Genomic DNA, 12,272 nt, shown 5'->3' with positions numbered 1-12,272 from the left:
AACTTTCACCCCATTGGTGCATATCAAATCATTATCCCTCCAGTCTTATTCTTTCTCTTCTCCCTTCCTCTTTTCTTCCTTTCTCATGAGCCCCATGGAATGCCCACTCTGTGTCCAGCAAGCTTGCTTATTCATGGCCCCTTTTTTGCTCTCATACTCTTCATCTTCATGCCTTGACTGAGACCTGGTTTTCCTCTGAGGACTCTGCTTCAGTGTTACATTTAGTGGCTTGCGGGATGCCCCTCTAGCACACTTACCCCTTTGGCAGACAGACTCTGCCCCTGGCAGGAACACTGCTTCCCATCATCAAAGCCATGCCACGCGGCTTACATGCCGGTGCGACACCCAGGTACTGCTGTTCTCCTCCTTCGGTGTATAATCCCTCTAGGGGTGCGCAACACATTTTAAAAGAGCTGTGGCAGGAGTTCATGTCTGAATGCCCTCTGATGATGTCAGCCACCACTGATATTTAAGCCAGCCTCACATGCCATCCAGTACCTCAGCAAACGGTCTCGTACATATCCTGGGTAGTGTTTATTGCTGCTCCTTCATTTCTGGTTCAGGCACTCCTGATCCTTGCCTTGGTTCTCCAGCCCCACATTGCCTCGTCTCCTTGCCTCCCCTTGGACTGGCTTCTAGATCTGACCCTTGCCTGGACATTGACCATTCTTGCTTTCCACCTGTCTCTGACTCTAGCCTGACCCTGGATCAATGCCTACACCATTGCCACAAGAGACTCTTGCCTAAGACCTGCCGGGCCCCTGAGACCTAAGGGCTCAAACCAAAAGGGGCTGGTATAGGAAAAAGCTCCTAAGCCATCTCTTTGTTACATTTAGTGGCTTGCGGGATGCCCCTCTAGCACACTTACCCCTTTGGCAGACAGACTCTGCCCCTGGCAGGAACACTGCTTCCCGTCATCAACGCCATGCCACGCGGCTTACATGCCGGTGCGACACCCAGGTACTGCTGTTCTCCTCCTTCGGTGTATAATCCCTCTAGGGGATTATACACCGAAGGATTATAATTGATTATAATTAATTATAATTTAATTATAATTAAGGATTATATATAATTATATTATTATAATAATAAAGATTATAAACCTGGCTCTTTAGCCAAGCTTTTCCAGAACTTTGATTATTTTTTACCTCCAGCTATCAAGATTTTCTCACCATCTCAATCCCTTTTGCAGATCACAGTTATCTTAGACAATTACGCCTTATTTTATGATTTGATTTCTCAGAGACTTTACAACTTTATCAGTGTTATTATTCGAATCTGTTTTCCATGTTTTCCAAGTTCTATAACCTTGTTATATGTACCGCCTCTTGGCATAATTTTTATGTTTCAATGTAAACCGATGTGATCTGTATTTTAATACAGGAACACCGGTATATAAAAATCTAAAAATAAATAAATAAATAAATAGCTCCACCAGCTGTCGGTGAGAGCCCACAGGGCCTATCCCATAGGCTGAGCCAGTCTCACCCAGCAATAAGGGTCCACTGATCTTACATTTAATTGCTGCTGTCTGTCATGGAGGTTATCTTTTCTCTCATACAACTCCCAAAGTAGGCTGCAGTGGTGGTGTTGTACTGCTTTTCTCCCTCTCCTGTAGGTTTCAAACCTTCTTTCACCCCAACCCCATTCATTCTTTTCCTTGGAGGCCCAGTCCATCTGCTGATTCACCATACTACCTCTCTGGGTAGCTGTGATGTACCTCTCTCATCAACTTTGATTTCTGGCTTTCCTTCTTCCTTGACCCATCTTCCCCTTCCCTTAATCTTGGCAGTTTTAACCTTCATGTTGATGACCCTTCTGACTCTTATGCCTCAAAACTCCTTTCCTTAAACTTTTATTTGATCTCCAACTTTGCTCTACCATGCCTACTCACAAGTATAACCCCTTCTCTGGCTTAGGGGCCAAGAGGGCAGGGGTACATGAGGGCCCCAGGGCCAATTTCTAAACTTCCTCTCACAGCAGCACAGCCCAGGGCCCCAGGACATAATTCTTTTGCCACATTCTGTGGCATACTTGCATGACAAAATTCACAAAATTAATCCTGAATTCTCAATCTCCAACCAAATATGGAACTAGCACCAAGGAAGGCACTAGACCCCTTCCCACTAGGGTATTGGCTCAGGCTACAAAACTCAGCACCCCAGGAAGGGAACAAACTCAAGAAATATATGCCTTCTCTCTCTACCTCCTAAACAAAATGCCACATTTAGCTATGCTGCAATCTGTAGTCCTGGTGAAATTCTGCGCTAGTGTGGAATGCAGAATTTGAGCAGAATTCTCCCGGAATAACGTCAGATTACACCATTTCACCATCATTACTTCAAGGCTTGCCGACGGACATAAAGTTGCAAGTTAAGTAATATTTTCGGGCATAGCTCTTAATGGTGGCATTACCCGATTTTGAAGTATATATAGAGACTTTAAGTACATTGGGGCAGCTGTATATTGGAAAGCGCCTTTCACAAATAGCCCATTGAGACCGATGATTAAAAGCCACTAAAGAAAAGCTTGAGCCATTAAAAGTTTATATCAGCTTAGCCTTTGGGCACCCGATTATGAGGTCTCTCTGAGCTTACCCACTCCCTATGTGTTTCAGGATTTGTTCATTACAAGTTAAATGTAAGACATTGATAAGACAGGCTAAGAGAGAATTTGAAAGAAGTTGGCCATAGAGGCAAAAACTCACAGTAAAAACATTTTTAAATATATCCGAAGCAGAAAGCCTGTGAGGGAGTCAGTTGGACCGTTAGATGATTGAGGGGTTAAAGGGGCACTTAGAGAAGATAAGGCCTTGGTGGAAAGATTAAATGATTTCTTTGCTTCGGTGTTTACTGAAGAGGATGTTGGGGAGGTACCCGTACTGCAGAAGGTTTTCATGGGTAATGATTCAGATGGACTGAATCAAATCACGGTGAAGCTAGAAGATGTGTAGACCTGGTTGACAAACTGAAGAGTAGTAAATCACCTGGACCGGATGGTATACACCCCAGAGTTCTGAAGGAACTAAAAAATGAAATTTCAGACCTATTAGTAAAAATTTGTAACCTATCATTCATTGTACCTGAAGACTGGAGGATAGCTAATGTAACCCCAATATTTAAAAAGGGCTCCAGGGGCGATCCGGGAAACTACAGACCGGTTAGCCTGACTTCAGTGCCAGGAAAAATAGTGGAAAGTATTCTAAACATCAAAATCACAGAACATATAGAAAGAAATGGTTTAATGGAACAAAGTCAGCATGGCTTTACCCAAGGCAAGTCTTGCCTCACAAATCTGCTTCACTTTTTTGAAGGAGTTAATAAACATGTGGATAAAGGTGAACCAGTAGATGTAGTATACTTGGATTTTCAGAAGGCGTTTGACAAAGTTCCTCATGAGAGGCTTCTAGGAAAAGTAAAATGTCATGGGATAGGTGGCGATGACCTTTCGTGGATTGCAAACTGTCTAAAAGACAGGAAACAGAGAGTAGGATTAAATGGACAATTTTCTCAGTGGAAGGGAGTGGGCAGTGGAGTGCCTCAGGGATCTGTATTGGGACCCTTACTTTTCAATATATTTATAAATGATCTGGAAAGAAATACGACGAGTGAGATAATCAAATTTGCAGATGATACAAAATTGTTTATTTATTTATTTATGTTTTTTATATACCGATCTTCTTACATTATATGCAAATCAAATCGGTTTACAGAGAACAGTTGAAAAACTTGCTTGGGGGCAATTACATATAACGAAGAACTTTTTAAATAACAGTTAAATAGAACAGTTGAAAAACAGTTGAAAAACTTGCTTGGGGGCAATTACATATAACGAGGAACTTTTTAAATAACAGTTAAATAGAAGAAAAATATATATGACAAAAAACAATGTCTTAAATGTCTAAAAGTCTTAATGTTTTAAATAGAGCTTTTTAAATAGCAGCTATATAGAAGAAAAAAATAAATGACCAAAAAACAATGTCTAAAAAAACATGGTATTAGGAAATTTTCCTATTCCTAATTGTACAGATGCCTTACAAGAGGTTGGTAAAAGAGTTCAGAGTAGTTAAATGATAAGCAGATTAAAAGAGTTCAGAGTAGTTAAATCATAAGCAGATTGTGATAAATTGCAGGAAGACCTTGTGAGACTGGAAAATTGGCCATCAAAATGGCAGATGAAATTTAATGTGGATAAGTGCAAGGTGATGCATATAGGGAAAAATAACCCATGCTATAGTTACACAATGTTAGGTTCCATATTAGGTGCTACAACCCAAGAAAGAGATCTAGGCGTGATAGTGGATAACACATTAAAATCGTCAGTTCAATGTGCTGCAGCAGTCACAAAAGCAAACAATGTTGGGAATTATTAGAAAGGGAATGGTGAATAAAATGGAAAATGTCATAATGCCTCTGTATCGCTCCATGGTGAGACCGCACCTTGAATACTGTGTACAATTCTGGTCGCCGCATCTCAAAAAAGATATAATTGCGATGACTATGACTATGTCATGTATGCTTGCTTCAACTGAAGCCTTCTAGCAAGCCTCCCAATGTGTCAAGGGACCTCAAAGTGGTATTGACCCGGAGGGGGGGGGGGGGGGGGGGAGCAAGATGGCCACCAATTGAGAAGCACGCAATGGAGCTGCCTAGTGATATTGCCTTCTTTCCTCTTTTTCCTGTGCTTGCTATGCCTCACACCAAGCGAAAAGCAAAATTGTGGGAGAACAATGCTAGTTCCCCTTTACCTGGGTTAGAGAAGCCTAAAATTGAGGAGTTCTTCGGCATAACACCAGCTCATCCACCTCTCCTTAGAATTGGTTTCTCCAAGTCTTTAGCTTTATCAGAGACTGAGGGGCCCCACATAAGATGTGGGGAGGTGGTCAGGGCTGCACACGCCCAGTAGGGCATGCTCAAAGCTTCTTGAAGTTTTGAAGTCTGATCATGTCACTCCACGTGTGAGAACGTACATCCTGCTATTCTTGGAAAGACCTATTACATGTAAAGAACTCTGCTTTCTTGCTGTTGTCATGTGAAGTATGACTCAGCTATAATCTTAGACATGATTTGTCCCATGCATCTGGGTTTCCTGGCAGGTAGCAGCATGGCAACAAAATACAAAACTCAAAATTTTATCTTTTATCATTTAGCACTTTCATATGGTCTGTTAGTGATATGTATATATGCTGCCATCTTTCATGAGGCACAACCTATATGCTTCTTGCTAAAATCTTTTTTAAAATTGTTTAGATTTCAGAGATGATCCAGACTTAAGTCCATGATCTTAGTTTCAGTGGCAGTCAGTCTATTATATTTGGTATCATTGAAAAAATTCAGAAAATAAGAAAGGGAGGAAGAATCAGGAAGCATGTTTCTGTAATTCTGAATTTTTTTATCTATCAGTCATTTTAAATTGCAGCTCATATGTATGGAGAAATTCACTAAAATTAGTATTGAAGTAATATAGTTGCCTTGATGTGTTTATTACATATCCAGGGGGAAATTTCCCACCTGTATGAGTTGTGATATAATATACTAGTGTTTATTATATAATCATGACTCAATATCTCTTTGTACTATGGTATCCTTATGAATGAGAATTATGTTGCATGGAAATTAAAGAGGAGATGAAAATGTATAAATACTGGGGAGGTGTTATGATTGGTGGATTGCGGGATGGCCCCGCGAGCTGCTTCACTCACCCCCGATGCCATCAGCAAACAAACGCCACTGAGTGTGGCTCAGGATGCCACCATAACGTTGCTCCCCCAGCTTCCCCTAGGTGTGCACATGTGCCTGACGCTCACACTCTTAAAGGGCCCGTGGCAGGAAAACAGCCCCCTGATGACATTACTGGCTCCTTCAGAAGAGCATCACCAATAGATCTCATGATGTGCCATGAGCCTTGTCTCACCTTGCCTTGCCCCGTCTCTGCGTCTGTCCATCTTGTGTCTCTTTTGGTCTCCTCGTATTGATCTTCTGGTACTGACTCTTGCTATGGACTTTGACTTTCCCTGATTACCACCTGGATCTGATCCCTTGCCTTGGATCTGACTACGCCTTGTCTGCTGCCTTCCCCAACTTCTGGCTTGTCTCCAATATCTCCTGTCTTCTGCCTGCCCCAACCTCTGGCCTGTTTCCAGTAACTCCTGTCTGTCATCAGTCCAGACCTTGGTCTATCATTGGACTCTTGTCTGCTTGACCATCCTATGGACCGACCTAAGTCCTGCCAGCCACCAGAATCCAAGGGATCAATCTGTGAGGGAGGCGGCTGGTATAGGTGAATCTCCAGTCCATCCTGCCACAGGGTGCGTCTGCCAGCTATCGACATGGGCCTAGTTGGCTATCCTGCTAGGCTGTGCCAACCACGCCACAGCACTAAGGGCCCACCAATACAGAGCATAGGCAAAGAGAAAACAATAAAAGACAATGAGGGGAAAGAAGTACTTGTGATAAAGAGACATAATGGAAAAGAGAAAGTCAGGCATAGATGCATGTACAGAACATTTAAACTGAAATCTTCTGTTGGTGAGAAATAATTTTAGCTGAGGAATGATAACCACTTGCCTATTGTTTGTCAAGAGTTTCTCCTGCTTGATAAAATGGACTCTTTTTCATTGAATGGTAGAACTGCTGCTTCTCAAAGCTATCCAAAGAAGATATTTGCTTTTCACTCCACCAAAAACTTTATCAATCCCTAGTTTAGATACAGTCAGAGATAATCTTGTGCCTCATAAGAATCCTATACTACTAACATCACATGGATTCATATGAACATCTCCTGGATAGTTTAAAAGTTGACCAGAGAATAGGAGATTTATAAAAATTGTGGTCATGATGACCACAGTAAAATCCTTCTATCTTTTTTATTGTAAGAATTTATAAAAAGATGTGAGAAATCAGGAAATAGGCCAAAAAAAAAAAATAGACCGACAAAGGGAAGAATTGATTAACTCATATTTTGAGGAACACGGGGTAGTATAACAATTTTAATAGTGGATTTTGTTGAAATGAGCTGTACTATGCTTTGCTGCCAATAAAAAAGTTGTAAATGAGGATAAAATGATACAATTAGAGATGTGTGATCTTTTAATATATCTCCTGCTTGATGTTGGTTCTTAAATTTGTCTCTGTGCAGGTGCTGTTAAAACTATGGAAACATGAGTGTAAACGTGTTATTGCTGATCGTTTCACAACCATGGAGGATGTTGATTGGTTTGACAAGGCTTTGGTAAAGCTAGTGGGGGAAGAGTTTGGTGAAGGGGAAAAGACGATGGTAGACTGTGGCATGGATACCTACTTTGTTGATTTCCTGAGGGATGCTCCTGAAGCAACAGGTTAGTCCATAAGCTTGAGATTTGATGACCTTGATGTTCTCTACAATACGAGGAGCAGAAAATACTAAATCTAACACTGTGCGCAGGCAGGAAACTTGAAAAAGGCACAATTAGAGCCCTAATTACTAAGAATTTTTCCCATAGGCACAAAAAAATGGGAGAAAACTTTAAGAAATCGAAGAACATAAGAATTTCAATACTGATTCAGACTAAGATTCATCGAGCCCAGCATCCTGCCTCCATCAGTTGCGAATCCAGGTTGCAAGTGCCCAGATAAGTTACTTGGATAAACTTACCAGGTGACTTACACCCTACAATCAGGGAAGCAGCCATGCCACAAAATAAACCCAGACAAACCCAAAGTTATCTAGGTAAGTTTACTGGATAATTTTAAGATGGCCTCTTGGCATGATTAAAGTTATCCAGATTACTTAAACAGATAACTTTGAGTACCAGATTCGGATAACTTGGTTTTGCCCAGAGTAACCCCAGGAATGCCACTCCACCCCCACCCACCGCTCATCCTGATAAATTTTGAAACTCAAAACTCAAAATTTACCAAGACAAACCCCTTTCAGTATTGACCTCTTAATAAATAGTTTGCATAAACAGTATGCATCTTTTTGACCATAGACAACATTGTAACTAACATTCCTAGGCCGAGCAATGACTCTGGCAGCTTGTAGATGCACAAAGACATCTTGGTTTTCTTTTTTTTTTCATCTGATCCATATAATTTAATTTGTTATTAATGTTGGTTTATGTATACCCACCCCTTCATAAGGAGGACTGCATTCTCTTTTTTGCTGGGCATGAACAGATTTCCAGGTTTTTCATTTATTATAACAATTTTCTTTTTGTGGGAAGGGGGGGCATGTACAACCATAGGGAAACATGCATTTTATGAAAAAGATGCTAAATCTATGGCGATCTTAGATCCGCTTGCATTGATTAGGCTACATGATAAATGGCCATGCTCACTCCTAACGATCAACCGGCATCTCTTGAGAATAAGGTGCTTGAGAATGTCAGAATATCAGTGGGATGAATTACTGCCTGGTTATTTCTAAACGTCAAAGCGAAAAATGTCTTCCTTCCACACAAGGCCTGTGGATAGACAGGTGTAAAAGGATATCTGAAACTCAAAAGGATTGCTCTGATGAGGAGCCTTTTACATAATAAACCTGAGAGGAAATCCCCACCCTTACATTCTATTAAACTTAAGAGCAGCGAGCCTGTAGCTATTTCCATTACCTGGTTTATACTAGATGATTTCATTTCTGTGTAAAGGCTTTCTGAGTATAAATGATAAAGGTACAATTATTTTTTAACAGAATTTATTGTGGCTAAGAGAATGTCTCTATGAATGAAACATATTACACATTATTTTACATAAGAAATAAGATTAAGAACATAATATTTTCCATACTGGATCAGACCAAAGGTCCATCAAGCCCGGTATCCTGTTTCCAACAGTGGCCAATCCAGGTCACAAGTACCTGGCAGGATGCCTAAAATTTGAAAGATTCCAAGCTGCTTATTGCAGGGATAAACTGGATTTCTGCAACTTCATCTTAATAATGGTGTATGGACCTTTCCTCCAGGATCTTGTCCAAATCTTTTTTAAACACAGCTACACTAATAGCTTTCACTATATCGCCTAATAACTTCATTGTATATCCCATAGTCTTTATGCTCTTTGAAAGAGTAAGTAATTGATTAACATTGTTGTTAACATAATACTAAATCAGGGCTTACCAAACTTTTAGCTCTTGGAAATTCACATGACCCCAGAGGTTGAGTAAAACAAATTAGTAGGGGTGCACTCCCCTCCATTCAATCACTTCTTCTCATCCTCCTTGCATGCCATTTGATCCCCTCTCCAGAAGAACTCCTCTTTTAACCTTCTCCCCTCAAGTGAACCCCTTCTCTCAACCTCTACTCCTCTCTCCTCCCCAGCCCATTCCTTCTCACTCTCTTCAGCCCCCAGCTGATCTTCTCTCACTCCTAATTTATTTATTTATTTATTTATTTTTAATTTTTATATACCGAAGTTCTTGTGAGAATTACAAATCACTCCGGTTTACATAAAACGATGAACTGCCTAACAGAGAAAGGAGCTTTACATGGAACCATAGAACAGATGGAACAATAAAATCGGACAATAAAAACAATTATTCTCTGTCATCTACTCCCTTCCCTTTTCCCTGTTCCGTCTTCACTCTCATCCCCTTTTTACTCTCGTCCCCCAACCCCTCTCTCACCTCCCAGCCTACCCTCCAACTCCATTCCCCCCAGCTGATCTCATTCTCCAGCATCTCTTACATCCCACAGTTGATCTTCTGTCATTTCCCCCCATACCCTCCACAGCCAGTCCTTCTCCACCCCTCAAAACCCTCCTGCCTCTCATTCCTCTTTACAAATAGCCCCTCCTCCAAACATCCTCCTGGCCAGGGTCAGCAGCAATATTTTTCTTTGGGCCCTGAGCCAATGGTAGATGCCAATGATGGAAAGGGAGGGAAGGCTGATGACAGAGGCAACACTTTTCTCTTGGATAGGTTCAGTGCTGGATGAGGAGAGAGAAGCAGTGGCAGTCTCCACTGGTCCATGTACATTCTGCCTTCCCCTCTCCACATGGCTGGTCCCAAGCCTGAAAATAATCTGGAGGGGCAGCAGCATTGGTACTAAAAGTCAGCATGGGGGCTGTGAGCCAATACCAGCTCACAGGCCCTCCAACGGCCCCTGATCCCTCCTCATCAGGGCTTCCTGTTACCACAGGAACTCATGCAAGGGCAGTGCCACTGTAGGGCATGTAAGTTCACGCTGGCTCACAGGCATCCAGCTGACTTCCATTACTAATGCAGCTGCTCAGGGGGGTGGGGGGATTGCTCGTTTGGGGGGCCATGGGGAGGGGATGGGGGCTTGCTCATCGGCGGGGCCAGGGGGGCCATGCGCTTACTTTTACCTTTATTTTTATTTTGGGGGAGTTGGGGCCGCCTTGACTGGCGGCCCTGAGTTGAAACCAGGGTCAGGAAGGACCCTCCCTTAACCTCCCCATATGGCTGTGTTTTTTAAAAAATTATTCCTATTTTTCCCTGCCACTTTAAATGTGCAGCACGAGCCTTGGGACCTGCATTCATGCATGCAAATTGTGCGCAAAGAAGGTCATTGTAATAGGGGAGGAGACATACAAAATAACGTGTATAGCATGTGATATCTCTGTGACTGTGCATTATTCAGGGGCATGGCTATGCTGCTGAATATCTGCTTATATATTTTTCAACTTAGCCAAATAAATTCTGTCTAAACTTAGACTTGCTATAGATCAGTTCTAACTTACAGGGTCATTCATCAAAATGCGTTAGGATGTTAACGCCCACGATAATGACATAATGCATGCATGCAAATTTCAAAAATTTAGTCAAAGGGGAAGAGTTTTGGTGAGCTTTATGAAAATGAGGAGTGTTTAACCTTTTTTCGTCGCATTAAACTGTGCGATAGATATCACGAATCCCGTTTCGGGCAGGTGAGGGAGAAGGAAGGGAGGGGAGTGGAGTGGTGAGAGAGAAAGAGAGAGAGAGAAGTAGAGAGTGCATCAAGCTAGGGCGAGAGTACATTGTAGAAATCTCAATTTGTGTATCTTTCCTCATTCCAAATCACATCAAATCTTCACAGATGTGTACTGTGCTGTTCGTATGTCTGACTATGCATGTAAACTGGCCTTATAAAGAATCTCTCTCTCTCTCTCTCCGCACATTTCCAAAAGAAGGAAATGTGTATTGTGGTAACTCATTACTCAAATCATGCCCCTTTTTTTTTTTTATCATGGGTGCTAGTCATGCGAAATTTATAGCAAAATGATGAATTTAGGCCTTAGACGGACAAGTTATCCAGCTAAGTAGTACCTAGCTGATCTAACCACTGCCTGTCCACAAACTTATCCGACTAAGAGATAGTCAGCTAAGTGACTTATTTGGCTATGTAGCAGCAACTGATTTTATGTGGATATTCAGTAGCTGCTAGATAGCCAGTAAACCCTACTTATTCGGCTATCTGCCAGCTGAATATCAGGCTCTTAGTCTCTCTGCTATGATCTTGTCATCCTTAAGTGCCCCTTTTATCCCTTGATCATCTAATGGTCTAGCTAACTCACTCAAATACATTTTACTTTAAATGTACCTGTAGAAGTCTTTATTGTGAGTTTTTGCTTCACGGCAAGCTTCTTTTCAAATTCTCTCTTTGTCTTCTTTATCAATGCTTTGCATCTAACTTGCCAGTGCTTATGCTGTTCCTGTTTTCTTCATTCAGATCCCTTTTTCATTTCTGGAGAAATGTTCTTTTAGCTATTATAACCTCTTTCGCCTCACCTTTTAACCATGCCGGTAGTCGTTTAGCCTTCCTTCCAACTTTTCTAATGTATGGAATACATCTGATCTGGGCTTCTCAGATGGGATTTTTAATCAGTGTCCATGCAAAGGTGCTGCCTGGGCAAGATGCTGGTTAGCAAAGCATTCCAGACGCTAATGTGTTGAGTAATGGAGCTTTTACTCTAGTGTGTACTGTAAGAACATATGCAATCCTTTATTACCTAAAGAGGAGAAAGGTGAGTCAAGGTCAGGGCCCTCTCTCATCATTTTATTTCCTTTTCATGGTTCATCACATCCTGTTTTTAAAGACAATAAATGTAGAGGCAGTTCATTGCATTTTGTATTACTTTGCAGTAAAAGAAGGAAATGCAATTAATAACTATTGAAATTTATTTATTACATTTATATTACATTTATAATTATTTGGTGTCTTATTTTTAAGGATCTGAATCCATTTTAGCTGCTTCTCTGTCTTGGTCTCTGGAAGAAATGAATCACATTATTTAGAATTTTTTTGTTTAGGGTTTTTTTTTTGGCAATGGCATTGAGAAAACAAAATAGTTACTGAG

General features: G+C 41.3%; 1 protein-coding gene across 1 annotated transcript in view; it reads left to right on the top strand.

The window, feature by feature from the left end:
- The window catches only part of DNAH5 (dynein axonemal heavy chain 5), a 640,276-nt gene that overhangs the window by 391,110 nt on the left and 236,894 nt on the right, over nt 1–12,272 (top strand). Inside the window, 1 exon segment of the mRNA XM_029590044.1 lies at nt 7,138–7,336. Coding sequence (XP_029445904.1) covers nt 7,138–7,336 — 199 coding nt within the window.

Source organism: Rhinatrema bivittatum, chromosome 2 (genome assembly GCF_901001135.1).
Source record: "Rhinatrema bivittatum chromosome 2, aRhiBiv1.1, whole genome shotgun sequence".
Lineage (NCBI taxonomy): Eukaryota > Metazoa > Chordata > Amphibia > Gymnophiona > Rhinatrematidae > Rhinatrema > Rhinatrema bivittatum.
This window is presented reverse-complemented; position numbering and strand designations above follow the sequence as displayed.